This window comes from Cibotium barometz, chromosome 8 (genome assembly GCF_041138505.1).
Source record: "Cibotium barometz isolate CiBa-2024 chromosome 8, ASM4113850v1, whole genome shotgun sequence".
Lineage (NCBI taxonomy): Eukaryota > Viridiplantae > Streptophyta > Polypodiopsida > Cyatheales > Cibotiaceae > Cibotium > Cibotium barometz.
In genome coordinates this window covers 58,627,033-58,646,039 of record NC_141053.1, presented here as the reverse complement: position 1 = coordinate 58,646,039, position 19,007 = coordinate 58,627,033, and the positions used below count along the sequence as shown (strand labels likewise).

Below are 19,007 nucleotides of genomic sequence, written 5' to 3'. Positions count from 1 at the left end.
TAAACCCACACCTTGCATGTGGCATCATCAATAAAAGACACAAAATATTTTGCCCCTCCCAAAGAAAGCTGAGGCATCTCACATACATCTGTATGCACAAGCTCTAACTGAGCATCTTTCTGTCCAAGAGCTTTCTTGTGGGGGCACTGGAGTTGCCTGCCATATATACAATGCTCACAAAACTGAAATCTTGAGAACTTTAGAGAAGACAAGTAACCAAAACGAGACAATTGCTCCATTCCTTTGACACTCTTGTGTCCCAACCGGCTATGCCACACAGAGATTTCCGGCAGCTCGGTTGCATTTACATTAGCATGGTGACAAACATTAGCATGCATCAAGTAAAGAGTGTCCACCTTAGAGCCTCTGGCAACAACCAGTGAGCCCTTACTAATCTTCCACTTTCCACTACCAAATGTAGTAACATAACCAGCATCATCAAGCTGTCCAGTAGAAAACAGGTTCTTCTTGATCTCAGGCACATGCCTGACATCATGGAGCATAAGCTGTGAGCCATCTGAAAACACAAGCCTCACATCACCTTTGCCAAGAATCTGGCATGCATGGTTGTCACCTAAATAAACTACTATATTGCCAGCAGTATACCTGACAAACAAGTCTCTGCAACCTGTGACATGAAAGGAGGCACCTGAATCAATGATCCATGAGTGCATACCATGACCATCTCCTGCATGGAGTGAATGGGCATCAAGTGAAGACATAAGAGAAAGGTGGCTTTGAACTCATCGTCCATTGCCAACTTTTGATTGATGACCTGGCTGACAACACCATTAAACTCATTTAGATGGGCTGTCATAGATGCCCCTTCCTTCATTTGAAGACCTATGAGTTTCTTCAACCAATACACTTTGCTTGAGGCACTTTGCTGGGCATACAAGTCCTGCAATCTTTGCCACATTCCCCAAGCTGTCTTCTCTTCACGTATGCTGAAAAGTAAAGAGTCTGACACAGACAATATGATGGTGGATCTTGCCAGTTCATCCATATCTTCCCATTCTTTAGCAATAAGAGAAGCGGGCATTACACCCCTTTCTTTGATGGGCTTGTGTTGCTTCTTCTGGAGCAACACATTATAGCACTGGGTTTGCCAAATGTCATAATTATGTGAGCCTTCAAGCTTCTTGATGTGAAGCAACGAAGAGCTCTCACCTGTGGTTGCCATAGCAATATGCAACCTTTGACACAGTCAATGCCTGACTCCCTGCAAGATGTGCAAACACTGCACTAAAGCACACAAAGTACTGCGGAAGCACGAATGCAACTCTCCTCCCACTGAATGTGATAAAATCACCAAAATCTGGTTGCTGCAGATTTATGACAGCACCTTAGATGTGCTCTGTTCCCCTTCCAAAATACTGTACAACAGTACTAAGTGCTCACCAAAAATGTACCAAATCTGTACCGGCAAGTACAGGAGCTGAAAATGAGCCTTTTCCTCACTCAAATCAATGTACAGCCATGCCAAAACTTGTACAAAGTTGTACCAAATCTGTACCAGCAAGTACAGTAGCAATAAATGCTCTCCTGGCTGTCCAAATGAGTGAAAATCAGACCTTGACAGTCCTCACCACTGCATACAACAGTCCCGGACAGAAATTGGGCAAAAGCCCCTTGACTGCAAGTGGATTTCTGAGGGTTCAAGGCATAAAAGTCTTCCCTGCTGCTTTGCCAAGCTCAACAAGCACAGAATCTTGAAAAGCCCCTTGATTCAAGATCAATTTTTGATCATGAATGGTACATTAATGCACATGAAAGGCATCCAGAGTCTTCACAATGCTTCCCCCTGGCCACATATACATCCAATACATAAAAGCCCCTTGATTTAATGGCACATTGAGTGCTTGACAGGCATCAACACATTGCCCAAAGCATCAAATGCCAGTGCTTGCATGCAAATCAACCCAATTGGCACAAAAGCCCTTTGATTTGCACTCCAATTTCCTGCAATTTAGCCCCGAATGTGAGATTGCTTCCATCATACAACATGTATGAATGCCCAATGGCACAATTACATCAAAAGCCCCAAATGTTAACACCCAATTTCCTGCCAATTGACCCGGAATGTGACCAATGTCACCCAATGTTGCCAATTGTGCTCAAATTTGAGCCATGAGGACCTGTACCTGCTCAATTGATGATAATGGACATGCAAGCAAATACCTCTGAAATTTTTGAGTTTTGTTGCAGAAAAGAGGGGGGCGTCGTATTTCAAGTTCTACGGGCAGGCGGTTTCTGTAACGGGGAGCTGGTGATGACGATAGACGGAACTGCAGGCTGGTTGCGGCGAGACGGGGATGGAACTACAGGTTGGCAGTGTCGGGGATGGAACTGCAAGCTGGCGGCGTCGAGGACGGAACTGTAGGCTGGCGGAGCTTCGCTATAGGCGCCTCTCCTGCTGCGAGCGCTGCCCCAGCGAGTCGGGCGGCAATGGTTGTCTCCCCACTAACTCCGTTGATGTTGGAGGCCGGACCGGGCGAATGGTGGATGAGGAGGAGCTGAGCTTGCATGAGGCGAGTTGCGCTATCAAGGTCGGCGATGATGGAACGGAGCCTCTCTCGCACGGCGCCCGACTCCTGCAGCTGCGCGCGAAACTCCTCAAAACTGCCGGTCCATAGACACTACAGACGAAGCCATATGACCTTGTTTGCCAGCGTACACAGTAGTACAATGTGCCCTTCTTCCCCCGACAGAGGAGTAGTAGAAACACCCACACAGCCGATGTCGCTTTGAGTAGTTGGAGAGAAATGCCCACCTTGCCTTCGTGCTAGCTCTGATACCAGCTGAAGGGAGCTAAAGAAGCTCAGCTGAAACAATTAGGGTTTCATGTGGGAGACACACACAGAGAAGAAGGGAGAGAGAGAGAGAGAGACATGTGGGGATAAGTCAACTCACAAAGTATGAGTGTGTGACTCCCCTATCACACATGTATATTTGCTCTAGTGCACATAGTGCACTTAGTGCATTAAAAGTACTAAGTGTACTATGTACTATAAAACTTATGGGCTTGTACACACTGTAAGGGTGGGCATAATGCCTTTACCCCAACAGTCTGGGCTGTCTGGATGTAAATCATCGCACATTGTGCGCCTTTCTTGACCGCTCGCTTAGCCTGCAAGTGGCTTATGAGCGGAAAGTTCGGAATACCTGGCTCACACTTAATGGTCACGGGGTGTTTGACACATTCCAATTGATCTGGAACGTGTGCTTGTCTCACTTGACATCAGGAAGAAACTTGTGAAACCACTGGATACCCAAAATTATGTCTGCTCCTACAAGAGGCGCAACCATAAAGTCATGCACAAACTCTCTGCCCTGAATCACTAACTTAGCACCTAGAGCTTCATACTTGACGCTCGTTGTCATACCTGTGCTAAAACCCTCAACCTGTTTGTCCACCAAAGTCAGCTCGAAACGGGCATGCCTAGCGGCCTGTTCTGTGACCACATCCTCCGTGCTACCGCTGTCAAACAAGACGACGACTCTCTGGCCACCTATGTAGCCAAAGGACTTGAGCAATTCGTTGCGCTCATACTCCTGGTCATGGACACCCTTCTGCTTATCTTCGAGCTCCCGGCTAATAATTGCTCCAACTGAAGCACCGGGGTTTGAAGAACTAGGGTTAGCCGCTGGGGTCTGTGTGGGAGCTGAGCTCACCACGGAAGCTGTGGAGGCGGCGGCGGCCTTTGGAGGCTTCTTCGGACAATCCCGAGAAGTATGTCCTTTTGTATGACAAAAGAAACATCTACCCTCCTCCTTGTACTGAGAAAGCTCCTCAGCACTCAACTTGCCACTTGTCTTGCCTGCCTCCGCTTTCTGGTCCGGAGTAAGCTTAGACGCATTGTTCGAGTTCTTGGAGCCAAAGGCTCTTGGGCTCTGTCCTAGGGAAGACCCCGTCTGGTTCTGGCATTTGCCCCCCGAGGCGTTAGCCCTGGGAGAAGCCGGCTGGGAAGTCTTGGGCTTGCGCCATTGTGTTTCATTTCTGCACTCTGCGCAAGCGAGAGTGCGTCCTCAAAGGTGACTGGCCTCAACATACGCACCTCCCATTGGATTTGCGTGTCCAGGCCATACAAAAACTGCCCTTTCTTGTCCGTATCATATAAGCCTAATTGCAGACATAAGGTCGAAATTTTATTGGCAAACTGAAGGATTGGTTGCGCGTTCTGACACGCTCCCCGGAACTCGTCTTCGAGTTGCTCAAGGTAGTGGGGCGGTAGAAACCGATGCTTAAGGTCGCGGACGAACTCGTCCCACACCTACTCTGGTGTGGGCATGAGCACACTGAGTCCACCAAGGAATGGCCTCACCTTCCAAGTACCAACTGGCTAAGATCACTTTGTCAGTATCTGTTTTTCTCACTGCGGCAAAGTAAGCTTCAAATTGATGTAACCATGAATAAAGAGTTGTGGGATCGAGTTTACCATTATACTTACTGAAATTCATTTTCTCAGGAAAATGATTTGAGGGCGCCGTCGGTGTCAATCTGGCGTCCAAAGCTCTGAGGTAACGCTCGTGTTCCATGCATCGCATGGCGTTGTCTTCTTGTTGTCGGATCTCCAATGCACGCATCTGCAACTCAAGCAAGGAGCTTGGCTGTAGCTGTGACCCCGCGACGAGAGGGTCCCTGTGACGAGGATCTGGTATCTGGGATACGGAAGGAGAGGGAGGAGGAGATGGAAAACGCGACGCTGGAGAGCGGGTACGCTCCTCCAGAGCCAAGATCTGCGCCTTCTGCTCATCCAACTTGGCGGTTTGTTCTGCGATTGCTCGCATCATCTGCTGGAACATGTCTGTGACACTCAAGCCTGGTGCCCTAGCTGGGCTGCCTGGTGCACTCTGGTCCCATGGTTCTTGGTCTCTCTCGTCGTCGAAGCTCGCCATAGCGGGAAAATGCAATTCCTTTCCGGAACGCAATTTGACCATCCACTATTTGTGTGGGAGACTTCCGGCGGCTAAAAACCAACTGTCCTTTGAGGGACAGGAGTCACTCCGAAAGGGGTAGTCCACCGGTGTCTAAAAACCAACCACACGAGCGAGAAAAAAATCTGGTTTCTTTGCTGAATCTTTGTACTTGAAGTAGGCTCTGATACCACTGTAATATGCGGAAGCTTCGGAGAAGAATCGGTAAGTTCAAAACTCAGAATTCAGTACTCTTATCGCGACGGAAATTAACGCACAAACTGAAAGGAGATGTGCAGAAAATAGAGAGAGAGAGGGAGAGATGGAGAGAACACAGTATTGGGTCCCAATTACCCTTTGTTGGGCCCCCACCACGGATGGTGTATTTGCTTTATTAGAATGATGAGAAAATCTGAAAGAAAATACAGCAACCTTGGACCTTTTCTTGGCTGGAAAATCCTGCCCTTGACCTTCAGTTCTCCACCCCTTTGCTTAGCAATTCCCTTGGCGTGAGCTCTTGGTGAATAATGAGATGAATGAATGGGATTATGGACACTTCTATTTATACTACCCCATCAGGAGCAGTCGGCCAGCATAAAGGCAGTCGGCCAGCCCAGAAATGTCCCACGACTGGAAATTCAGCATTAAATGCTGGAAAAAATCCCATAAAATCTGCGCATCTCTTCCTGGCTGGCTGGACATCAGGCGCCTGCTTCTGATTGGTTGGACACAACTTTTGCCCATAGTCGAAGGGCTGGGCAGCCTGTATGGGCTGCCCCATACTTGCCCTACAGCCATATAAAGGTTGTAAACTCCTGGAAATAGCCTTATCTTTGCCCTAGGGCTGTCCTACAGCCCCTCCATGGCTGGTGGGTTCAGCCTGGGCCTTCCTGGCGCTCATGGGGGTGGTTCTACACCATTCCCATGCCCACACTAAGATCCGGGGTATAGCCCTATGGGCTGGCCCCTTGTCCTAACCACTATCTACTCAGTGATCTGACATCCGGTACCATACCAGATACACAGAACCACTGACATCATTCTAGAGGGAGACTCACAGCGCGGACTGGCATTGTTTCATGTGCAGAACAGTGCACATGTGACCTTTGACTCATGTGCAGGACAATGCACACTTGACCTCGGACGACTGAGATGGATCCCTGGCTGACTCGTCTTGGACTGGGCTCACATGGGACCAGTTCACCATCCCAGGTCCTGCACCTTCTATACAGAAATGTGTACGTGGCATCCAAGTGCGGGATGCACGTGACACATCTGGTGTTGTCTCGACTACATCTTTCAGATTCATGTATGCTGTTTAAAGGATTGCTAAAGACTCACTAAAGGTTTAAAGAAGGCCTCGTTGTTTCATACGGTCCTAGGTTGGTATATGCTTCATTGGTACGAGAGCTTGGGACGTGACTCAATCCGGCAACCTAGGGTGAGAGCATCCTGTGGATGGTAAAGGTGAGATTGGGAAACCCACTCACCCATCCACCATGGCATCAAGCTGCATATCCGGGGAGAGATGATCTACTTGGCCTTATATAGGGCTTGGAATACTAAATGACCTGTCTGACTAGCCTTTGGACAAATAAATACTGAAAAGTTGTTGACCACCAGGATAAGACTCTTCACACTTGGCCGACGTGATACATGTCCACTTGGATCGTTCCAATGCTTGACAAGATTCTAATCATGTCCTAAATCTGTGTTTATTTGTTGCCCAAATCAAGGATTAGCTTGGATCAGCCTATGTTTAGCAAAGACAGAAGAGAAGGAGAGAGAGACCTAACCTATTATATATTGCCAAAACATGCTATATATACAATGATCTTGGTGATTCACAGCTTCGGCCCTGAAGCCAGATGAGCAATGCGTAAAAGAACTTTGGAAAGATGGTCAAAAGTTGAGCAATATTTTATTATTAAAAGAATAAAGAGGAAAGCAAAGTGAAAAAGTAAAAGCAAAGCATGGTAGGTTTTTGCAAAAAGCAAGACCTCTCGAGTCCCATGTAAGCCCAACGGAGCGTGCAGTGATAGATGCAACCATGTGTACGAGAGATAAAGATAGAGAGAGAAGGGGGGGAGAGAGATGGGAATAGGGGACCGGGGTTTCACACAGTACACGCTGAGCGGGGAACATGCTCCACTTCCTCTTTAGGAATTTATTTCAAGAATAATCCACGGGCTTTTCCAAGCCAGGACCAATACAACAAATGAATACAATATTAAACAAAGTGTTGATGTCAAGGTCGGACTGAGGTCGATGTTGAGGCACAAGATAACTGACGCTAAGAGCTGACCACGAGGATGACCCACAAGAGTCTTACACCGGTCTAGTACCGAAATCCGATGAATCAAACTGATGTTCCCAAATATCCACAAAGCTCTCTATACTCAATGTGGATAAAGGCAATCCTTGGCTCACACCCAAAATAATGAGTAAGTATCTCCACAAGGTAATTCCTCTTCTCCTTACGGGTTTAGAAAGGCTGACAATACTCAGGTGGTACACAGGGTGGAGATGGGCGCTACAGACAGAGGTGGCGCAGAGCGGCAACGTTCTTGGCAGAAGTGGAGGCGATGGTCACACAGGGTAGAGACGGCGTTGTAGGCAGAGGCAGCGACTAGAAGCAGTAGCAAAGGTAGCTGCAATAGGCAGGGTGGCGGTGCAGCCAGGTTCGACAGGGCACAAGCGACACTTAGACGGAGGCGACAGGGTGAGGCAGAGCTCTCGGGGTGGCGCAAGCTACAGCGGCGTGTCTTCACAAGGTGGCGTTGCTATAGTGCAGGCGGTGGCACAAATGGCAGAAGTGGTGCAGGCAAAGGTGGCGCACAGAGGGCGGAGCAACGGTAGAAGTTGGCGCTGGAAGGGCGGTTGCCACTAGCAGAGGTGGAGGAGACGGTGGCGTGAAGAAGTAGAGGGAAGATGACGACGATGTCAAAGTCACGCAGCACGCACGCACGCACGCTACCCTAGGGCACTGAGCAATGTCGGTGGTTGGGCTCCCATCTCCTAGTTGTTGCCTCCCCCCCCCCCCCCCAAAAAAAAAAAAAAACTGATCGGAGGAGATATCTATGACAAGGTGCCACCACACTCGATATATGGTTCTTTGACTTCCCATGCTCGTCCACCACAACTTCTAGTCATGCGATAACCCGAGAGTAGCTACGAGAATTCCACCTCCAACACCCTCCTTCAATTTGAGCACCTCGATCAAATAGAGGTTAGGACCGCCCAAGACCACATAGGCCGAGCTCTGATACCATGTCAAAATCACGCAGCAACAACACACACACCACCCTAGGGCACTGAGCAATGTGGGTGGTTGGGCTCCCATCTCCTAGCCGTTGCTTCCTCCCTTTCACCCGGCTGGAGGAGATATCTATGACACTACAAGCCGGGCTTTGTACTTGTCCAAGGTACCATCAGCCTTAAATTTGGTGTGGAACAAGCAAGGAGTACTTCTTCACAATGCTATCAAAAATGTCTTGAGGGATCATCTTGCAAGGTGCGATTTGCTCCCCCCATCTTGGAGAGATGTGCAAGAAGCCTAGTGGCACTACTAGTGTAAGCCTTGCCACAATACTTGCAAGTCCACTTCCATGCCCCCGACTTCGCCTCGTTCTTCTAATGGGTAATGGCATGCAAAGTAAAGGCTTCATGCTTTTCTCTCATGGTGAAAGAGGAGAGAAGGATCCCGGGAGAAGGAAAGGGAGAGCTAGGGAGAGGCTTCAGGAAGAGGGAGAGAGGGAGAGCGAGGGAGAGGCTTGAGGAAGAGGGGGAGGAGGAAGACTCAAGACTCAAGAGGGAGAGCGCAGAGGCTAGAAAGTTGAGGAAGAGGGAGAGGCTTCAGCCTTGAGGGGGAGGCTTGAGGCCTTGGCCCTTGAGGAAGAGGGAGAGAGCCTAGAGGGGACTCAAGGGAGGGGATAGATGATAGGCTTGAGGCCTTGGCCCTTGAGGAAGAGGGAGAGAGCCTAGAGGGGACTCAAGGGAGGGGATAGATGATAGACTTGAGCTCTTGTGAGGGGAGGGTTGAGCAATGAGAACTTGTGAGGATGGGGTTGGGGAGGGCCTCTTATATAGAATTTAGATAATAGGGAGAGCCTAGAGCTAAGAGACGCCAGCCTCAAGCAAAGGCAATGGCAACCAAAGGGCTTGGCAAGCAAGAGCCCCAAAAAACACCCATTAAACGGCTCTCCAAAGGGCCATCAAACGGCAGAAAAAATGGACGAAAACAACGAAAAAAAAGGTCAGAAAAAAAAACGATAATCTCTGATCGACCAGATGGAACCGAATCGTTCAAATCGAACTTTTGTGGCGGTTCGCGAACTAGGGGCAACTATGCTTGCAAGTATTGTAGCAAGTCCTACACTAGTAGTGTCACTAGGCTTCTTGCACATCTCTCCAAGATGGGGGGGCAAATTGCACCTTACAAGATGATCCCTCAAGACATTTCCGATAGCATTGTGAAGAAGTACTCCTTGCTTGGAAAAGCAAGTAATAGTGGAAGAGCCCCCTCCGCCGTTGCCGCCACTCAACACGAAGTCATCGCGCCGGCAAGGGATACATCCTCTTCATTCTCCGCATCCTTCTCCCCCTTCACCAACTCCAGCCCCTCATCAGAGAGGCTAAGTGAGTTTGAGGTTCCACACGAGGCAAGCCACTCTTGGAGGCTCCATTGGAGCAAATGTGGCCTCTCTCTCTTGGGTCCGAGCAAAGCAACAAGACGCAAATGTGGAGATTGCACGCACGATCATTGAGTGCTATCTCGCATTTCTTGTCCTCAAAACTCCTCAATGGCAAAGAATGGTGAGAGCCATTGCCGAAGTAGGACCATGCCATGGCCCTTGGCATGGCATCACCTACAACGACATGCGCACGAAGGCACTTGATGAAGAAAGGAGAGAATCAACAAGACCCTCGAGCCCGTCCGAGCGGGATGGGTGAAGTATGGGTGTTCCATCCTCTCCGACGGATGGACCATAAAAGAGGAGCATCCTCAACATTCTAGTATCTTGCCCTCATGGCACATACTTCTTGCGGGCCGTGGATACCGGAAAGGCGGGGAAGAAAACCTCAGGCAAGGTCATCTATCGCCACATTCGACAAGCCATAATCGAGATAAGATACAATTTTAATTTTTGAGTTTGAAGCTTCAAAGTTTAGCCTTTGCCTTTTACTCAACTTTCAACTTTTCAAGTCTTATTTCTTTTCCTTTTTCATGCATCATGCATGATTGCATCCATGATCCATGATCCATCATTCTTGTAGGTTGGCCCCGAAAATGTAGTTCAAGTGGTTACGGACAATGCGTCCAATTGCCGCAAGATGGGCCGCTTGTTTGAGGAGGAGTTTAAGTCCATAGTATGGACTCCTTGTGCCTCTCATTGCCTTGACATAGGCAAGTTAGAGTGGGTAAAGAGTGTGGTGACACAAGCCACTCAAATTGTCACTTTTTTCAGTCAAAGAGCCCTTGCTATCTTTTGCCATCACAGCGACTTGGAGATGAAGAAGCCATCCTCGACGCGCTTTGCCTACATGTGGCTTCTTCTAGAGCGCCTTTATGATTACTCTAGATTTGCTTAAGTATACCCTTTGAAAGCAAATCGGAGGTCTTTGTGTGTTTTCAGCATTATGTTGCAAGGGCTGAAAATGAAACATATTGCAAAGTGCAAACCCTAGGTACATGACTTTCTGGAAGAGTGCTCCCACTACCATCAAGGCTGCAGCAAACTCTGCCTAAATAATCTAGTGTGGGACTGATGGTTTGTTTTGTGGATCATATGGGAGAACATCTTTGTTGGGGTAAAGGCGTATGTGCCTTGCCCGGCCGCCCGAGTCACGGGCGCCCGCCCACTGTACCCTATACATATAGTGATTATACTGTATAGGGGGAGCTACCACTTGGGAGTCTCCCCACCTACGTGCTGTGTGTTCTTCCTTCTCTCTCCCTCTCTCCTTGCTTGTGCATGCTCCCCGATCCTTTCAATCTTGACATGGGGCACATCAATCTTGATTCTTCTCAACCATACACACTCAACTGTAGTAGTGAAAGCCGTCTTGTACTGAGCTTGTGTCTTGCTATTGAGAGGAGCTGAGAGTTTGCTCTCTTGAAAATTCAGACCAACCATCTAGGGACTGATCTGGCCTCCTGTAGCACTATCCGCTCTTCTCACCTCTTCTACATCATCATGCATAACAAGCTGTTCATTTTTCTGAATTTCAGCATCCACATGATGTCTACTTGGCTGCAACACATGTTCCACTGCGGGTTGTACTGCTGTACCATCAATTGCAAGTGGAAGCAGCCATTCAACCATGTTTTGTTGACCCCTGTACAGCTGTCTACCCATATGCTGATTTACATTTTCAACAAACACCACATCTCTACTCTCAAAAATCCTCTGGCTGAGTGGATTATAGAGATGGTAACCTTTGCTACCATTGTTGTATCCCATTTTGTTGCCTTGTCATCAAGCTTGCTTCTCATCTGTTGAGGCACATGGGCATATGAAAGACAACCAAAAACCTGAAGTAATCAAGTTTAGGCTTTTTATCATGGCAAGCCTCATATGGAGTGATGGTTTTCAATGCTTTTGTAGGGCATCTTTTCAAAACATCCATAGCACACATGATTGCCTCGATTCAGAATTTAATGCAAACCCTTGTCCTTGACCATATATCTGGCCATCTCCATCAAGGACATGTTCTTTCTTTCTGCGACACCATTCGGTTGTGGTCACTGGTGTGTATGGCATAGTACATTGGTGCTTAATGCCTTTTCCAGCCAAGTATGCTTTGAAAGCATTAGACATATACTCTCCCGCCTTGCTGCCTCGGTCTTACCCTGATAGGAGAGGCTACCATGGCACGAGAGGTGCAGATGGTGAGTCTAGCTCTAAAGCAAGGTGGATGGTGGTAGTAACTTTTTTACGTGAGGGTCTCACCACCTTCGCTCCGAAGGGGGGATTTGTTGGGTATTTCGGAATCTTGTGTATTTGTGTATCCATGTGTGTAGTGCCCCCAAAGGGTTATGTGTTCGTATGTATGTGTGTGCAGCCTTATTCGTGTATATGTGTGCATGAACACCTGCTTAGGTGTGAACACTCTCTTATAACTGGATAAGATGTATGTGATTTATGTGAGTCAAAAGATAAGGTTTGAAACCTATAAAACCATGTACTTGGTGTACTTCAACATATTTATCAATCTATCATTAGATCATGCAATCATCTTGCTCTACAGCCATAGTTGCCAGGCGTTTCATGAAACGTGTTTCATAAACGTTTCATTCATTTTCCAGAAGTTTCAAAAACGTTTCATACAAAAAGGGGGGTACAGGCCTCAAAATTTATATACAGGTTTATAATATGTTAAAAATATGTTGCCTTCCCTGCAAAACAATATTAAACATGCATCATTTACACATTAAAACATATTTACAAGCTAAAACTAAAGAATCTGGGTGACCCAGTAACAGTGGGCACCCAACTGTGTCATTGACCAATTGGCATAAATAAACTAGCAACATCAAGAATCAAGATCTGGATTTCATCATCAATAATGGCAACTACTCAATAATGGCACTCAAAGTGATCACAAAAAGTTTGAATCCTGAGATGATACAAAAAAAGTAAACTGAAGTCTAAAATACACAAAGTAAAGCATGTTGAAGCCTGATAGATGCAATCATGCATGAATGATGACAAATAGTAAACTAGAGGAGCTGATTTGTGCAAGGCAGGAGCTCCTTCAATCAGTTTCTCAGTCGCCTGGAGACGTTTTTTTTTGAAAAACGTGCTCTCTGGATAGAAAACGTTGAAAAACGTAGGTTTTCCTAGGCAACATGAAAGAAACGCATTTCATTCCAATGAAACGTTTTGTTTCATTGAGATGGAATGAAACGCGTTTCATTGCAACTATGTCTACAGCATTGAGTTTCTCTCTCTCTCTCTCTCTCTCTCTCTCTCTCTCTCTCTCTCTCTCACTGCATGTACACTTCCACCATGAAGCCCTTCAAGCCACCATAATTGCTTGCACTCCTAGGAACCCTAACCCTAGAGCCTCATCCTCCACTACTATGTGTTCTTGCTATTTTCTATGTATTTCTATTGAACATTAAGGTCTCGCAAAACCCAACAATGAGGATCCTCCTCCTCATTTCTGGCACATCCAATACACAAACCTTTCCATTTCGGAACAGTAATCCATTGGGGCCTCTCAGTCTAGTATCTTGCCTAGTCTATCTTTTGCTCCCTCACTTATGAGACTGCTTGTGTCTCTTGCTTGGGACTATACCACTTCAGTATATTCAACATAGTTACTCCATATCTCTCTCTCTCTCTCTCTCTCTCTCTCTCTCTCTCTTGCACTCTCTATTTAGCACACTCTAGTGCTCTTTTTCTTCCGCTCTGTGCACTCTTTCATGGTATCATTGCTCCCGGTTCAGCGATTCCATCTACTGCCCGAGATTTAGTCCTATTTACAGCCCCTTAACCACTGCGTTTTTCTCATATTTGCAGCCTTCTTCTTGCTGCGTTTTCTGGACAGCTTCTGCTGATTGTTTTCCCTTCAATTTGGCTTCATCACTTGCAGCCAAAAGGTAATATTCTCATCAGCGTTTTACTTCTACTTGGAGTTTGGATCCAGGCGGCCTGTTTTTTCAGGACAGCAGCCCCTCTTTGGCTGCATTTTCCTCTCCGGTGGACATTCCCTTTTGCAGAGGGGTTTTGTGGTGGTTCGGGCTTTGGTGGCAACCTTGGTACCTGTGGTGGACACTTCTTCTTCTGAGATTGTGCGTTTTTTTTCTTGAGGAGAGCCCAAGCTACAGTCCTAGTTGATGCCTTTCCCTCTTACAGCATATTCCCAGGCCCTTTTGTGGCTACCTTTCCTCTCCATATCAAATCTGTATTTTTTGCTTCCCTCTTCTGGTGGCCTCAAGGTTGCAAGTACAGTCGACAGAAGCTTCTGCATTTTTTGCTACAGGAGGACTTTTGCGTGCTGTCCAGTCTCTTAGGGCTGTGTTTTGGTGGGAGGAAGGGATCTAGATCAGTGTTTTCTGATTTGGACAGTTTTACCTTATGAGGTTTGGTCCTATTGGTTGGATCAATGATGATAGCTTCAGATTTGGCTCCCGTACCACTTTCTTGTTATTTCCTAGATGAGGCAGACAAGTTTGCCTTTGCGGAGGATGTGTGTCACTGGAGGAAGACTGACGGACAGATCTATGGCTTTCTCCTCCTGAATTGTTAGGATTCGGTTCTCCGACACTTCATCTATGCTCGTGATGATGCTTCTACTTTCTATGTGTGGCAGTTGCTTTGTGACTTGTATGGTGATGCCAATGATCGACAGATGGTTTCTACTTCTGGGTGCCATGCAGCCAGTGATCTTGTGGATACTTCTTTTGGAGATGTTCTTGCAGCAAAGGATAGTGGGCTAGTTTTGCTCACTGCATCTGAGGAGTTTGTTTCTCCTGCTACCATGCCTTCAGTTTCTGTGCATACTTCTCCTTGCCAGGATGATATCTCTGGTAATGTTTTTGAGGAAGCTAGTGGGCTATCCTTGCTCACAGCTTCTGAGGGGGATTTGTCTCCTATTGCTTCGCCTCCGACACTTTCTTCAACAACGAGTGACCAGGATGTGTTGCTGGTCCCTTTGCCTTCTATGGAGGAGCCTACTTCTACGCTGTGTGATGGTATTGAGGAGGCTACTACTACTTCAATTACCACTACTATGAATGTTCCTATTTCCCTTCCTCTGTGTGAGGATTTTGAATTGTGGTCAGGTGTGTCCGTGACCGTGCTTGGGGCACAATGGTACTTCTAGGACTTGAAAGATTGGGATTTGAATTTGGTTGGGCTTGTGGAGTCCCGACATCAGTTTTCAGAGAGGGCAGTTGAGTTCTTACATCTGGCAATGCTGACCTTCAAAGAGGATGCTATTGTATAGCATTTGGCTACTCTTGGTACAGAGTTGGAGCAGATGGACTCTATTTCTTTTGAGGGTATTATCTTCTTGGAGCTACAAGCTTCTAGGGATTTCTGTGGCACTGTGTTTACATTTAGGTTTAGCACCAATATTTGGAGCACCACGACGCAACCTACATGGTTGTTTTCTTCTAGAGGAGCAGTGTATCTGGCAGCTTGTTTTGTTGCTTTTGTAGCTGAGTTGTTGTGGAGCGTTCCTGGTACTTGTTGTTGCTGCATTCTTTTGTCTTTGGCTTTTTGGAGTATGTTCAGCATCTTGTGCTGAGAGGGGGTGTTAGCACATGCATCCCCAATTTCTGCCCATGTCTGGTGTCCTTTTGGCCCCTTTTGCATGGCCCTTGATTGTGGGCTGGCCACCCGTATTTTATATATTTTTCTGCGATTTTTCCCAGCCGGTATGGTTTTTTCCCAATCGACACCAATTCAATCCTCCAGTCGGTCAGCTTCAATGTCTCTAGTCGGCCAGCACTACCCACCTATAAATAGGTGGGCTGGCCTCTCAGTCTAGTATCTTTGCCTAGTCTATCTTTTGCTCCCTCACTTATGAGACTGCTTGTGTCTTTTGCTTGGGATTGTACCACTTCAGTATATTTAGCATAGTTGCTCCATATCTCACTCTCTCTCTTGCACTCTCTACTCGGGTCCTCCAAGCTCTTTTCACATGATAGAACTCATGCCCGAACACATGTCTAGAATTATGGACACATGGAAATAGGGTTCCTAATGTTGGCCTTGGAAAAAGCATCAATCTTGGTCAAAAAGCAAGAAAAAGCAAAAGTCAAACTTTGTTGACCAAAAAGCTAAGGGAACCATTGGAAAGAGGACATCGAACTGGATCAAAAAGCTGAAAGCCACTTTTTCAAAAAGCAACTCCAGGGCCAAAAAGCAAGGCCCTGAAGATTGTAAAAGCACAAATCAACGCAATGGATATTTTCCACCCACCTTAGCTGCAGCTTAGAAGGCTTGTAAACCCTAATTGTACGGATTTGTGCCTATTATATTTTTAGGCAATTGGGCCGCCTTTTGAGCAAGCTGGCCAGCACTACAGCCTCTCGACGATTGGAGAAAATGGGGATATATGTGTAAAAATAGGAAAATCAGCATTATCTGCACGACCTGTTCAACGGACTGCATGGCAATTGGCTTCGCAGCTTACCCGAAACCTGCCCGTATCTGTCCATTCTGTTCTGGATGTTTCTGACCAGTCTGGAACTTGCTGGTTCAGCTCATGGAATGCTTTGTGGATCCTAGACTTGTTTACACCTGTGTCAAGTGCCGGGCTCTTGGCTTATAATATTAAGCTGCTTGTGCACTTGTACAAAAGTAAATCTGAGTGGGTTGTATCTTTTTTCTGGACAATGCACTGGCTTGGTCCCAGCCGACTTGTGCCTGGACTAGCGCTCACAACATGCTTTGTATATGTATATTGTCACATGCGGGTGCCACATGGAGTTCAACCCTTGTCCCTTGGATACCGGTGATACGTCCATTCCCAAATGTGCTCGTGCCACGGCCAACAAATTTGCAAACCAATGTGGTGCTTTCCAAGAGGCCACAGCGAGATAGATGAGCTGGAAGTTGACTTCTGAAAAAGGATAATTGACGGTTGCTTTGGTTGGGGAAGTTGGAGAGGCTGCCATGTTAGCTTCCCCTTCAGTAGCAAGGAGCCTCTATTTGTGAAACAGTGGGTGCTACTACAGTGCTGGATTTCTTGATTGTAAGTGGTGAGGTCGTGGATTAGGATGGAAGTTTACAGGTTAACAAAGGTTACCATTTGATTGTGCTGAAGAATGTTGGGTTGTTTATACTCAAGGGAAATGGACTAGCAGGTTCCGGTCCTCAGGTGCGCCTCAATGGTTAACCTTTTGTAGATGTAACAATCCTCTGCTTGTATTCAGGGACAACCTTAACTGGAGCTTTTAAATATAAGCAGCTAATGGGTTCTTACATTGTGTGGTGTTACCTTTTGCAGAGTGCAAAAACAAATATGAATGTTGAGCAGGTTTTCTTTACTATTGCAAGGGACATCAAGCAAAGGCTGTCCGAAGCTGCCACAAAAGCAGAGGTAAGTAAAAGGAACTCATGGATAGTGCTATAGTGCTTGTGTTGTGTAGTGCCACTGATTCAGGTGTGAAGATTCGGTTCTCTGGTGTTGCTCATGGCAGGCACCAACAATCACCATATCCAGACCAAATGCAGCCAAAGACTCACCTGAAAGCAAGCAGAAGTCTGCATGTTGCTCATGACATCTCAAGTGGCTGTATTGGATGCGAAAGTATTTGTGGCCATCAGAGATTGAATGGGCTGCATCTAAACTATTGCCGGGCGAATTTCTTACTGGAAGTGTAGAAAGCAGCGCCTTGATCTTTGCTGATAACCTGATTTGAGTAGTTGGAAAGAGGCTGGCTTCAGTTACTTCCATCTGTTTTTCTGATGCGTCATAGATGCTTGCTTATGGTTTGAAGTTCCTTGTAGCCAGATTTTTTGTAGGTGTAAGTGTACCCTGACTGTTGTACATGAAATAATATTTAAGCACACACGTATGATCATGAGTATAACAATTTTTTGGGGGAATACACCATAAAAGTTTTGGCGTTATGTGATAGAAATCAAGATGTAGCCCAGTTGGTTAAAGGACCAGAGTCCCAGGTGTGATGTCACGAGTTCCAATCCTGCTGGTTGCAATGGGTGGACGTGCTGGATTGTGCAGTAGAGTAGTATTATTGGAAGTTAAATATCTAGCTACAGGTCCGCATTCTAGATATGTTATCAGTGTAATTGTAAGAGTATTTTTGCTAGGTCTGTGGCATCCCTTAAGCCAGTGCTGACAATAAATGCTCCTAGATATAAGGTCTGCAAAAAATGGTCTCCATGTTCTATCCCTTTCAAACGAGAAATCCTTTTGCAATTTGGAGACTCTTTGTTTTGAATTGGATTCCACGGCCCAAAAAGAACGGTGCTCTCTCTGATTATGGGTCTGTTTCGATCAAATTGCAAGTTTGCGTCGCGCTCCTTTTTGTCTTTTGATTGTTCGTCCCCCAATATATTTGGACACTGCAATGCCTACTTTCAGACACCAAGTACCCAAATAACTATGGTGGATGAGATGATGTCATCTTAATTTTCTTTGTAGATGAGGACTACCTCAAAGGAGTGGAAATTCTTATCTCGCCTAGGTGGGGGGGAAGAAGAGCAGCCAAAAAGTTCGGTTCATGTAACATGTGTAGAGAGTGTTAGCATTATTATTGCAAGGAATTTTTTTTAAAATTTTTTCCAAGGCATGCATATCTTTATATTGGTTACTTCTTTGACATCAGTTAATGAGGGCTTACTTCATTGCTGCTACTGCTGATGCATAAGGCAATGTTACTCTTCTTGTTGCACATGATCATGTTTCTAGCATGCTCCTTGTGGTTATGCTTCACCTCTTTAGGCAAGAAGAGTTCCTCCAGCCAATGAAACGCAGAATATTTCGGTGTAGTTGTTGTGATTCTATCTTGGTTTAGGTTTCAATACAATAATCACCTGCCTTTAAAATGGCTACATCTTCTGCGATCCATCATCTCACATCGATTATTTGATTTGTCATGTTTATGGTTGTCGTCACATTTTTACACTTAATATCAAGGTCTTAATATTGAGAACCGGAATACTAAAAATGTTTAAGACGAATAATTACATATGAATTTACGAAGAGAGAAATACATATTTCTTTTCGCATTGGCACTAGATATTTGTAATGTCCTTTAGAATGCAATGGATCTCTTATGATGGAATAAATAGCATCGTATCCCTTTTTACTTGTCTGAGCTCGCTCTGGCACAAGCGAAAACTTATATTTGTACCAATCACTTTTGAGTATATTATTCACAAGTTTTTGTACTCCTTTCCTCCTCTTTCCTCCTAGAAAACTGTTAGAATTTGTGGCAGTATACAATTGTGATGGAAGATGATTCGTCTTCACAATCTTAGACTCTCCATCTCTGTCGTGCAAAAGGATAAACAAGAGCAATGTCACCATGTAGAAATAACATATTACTAAAAAAGATACAGAAAACTTACTTTATTTTGCTCCTTTATTTTGCTCACATTGTT

General features: G+C 46.1%; 1 protein-coding gene across 2 annotated transcripts in view; it reads left to right on the top strand.

Moving 5' to 3' along the window:
• Positions 1-17,509, top strand: part of LOC147636479 (ras-related protein RABE1c-like) — a 41,838-nt gene extending 24,329 nt beyond the window's left edge. The window contains exons 7-8 of one of the 2 annotated variants that reach the window (XM_086801933.1): positions 16,885-16,977; positions 17,078-17,509. In XM_086801933.1, coding sequence (XP_086658059.1) covers positions 16,885-16,977; positions 17,078-17,158 — 174 coding nt within the window. In that variant the 3' untranslated portion in view covers positions 17,159-17,509. Of the gene's footprint in view, positions 1-16,884; positions 16,978-17,048 lie in introns of both variants that reach the window. The other variant, XM_086801932.1, reaches the window with a different exon arrangement.
• Positions 17,510-19,007: the final 1,498 nt, after the last annotated feature.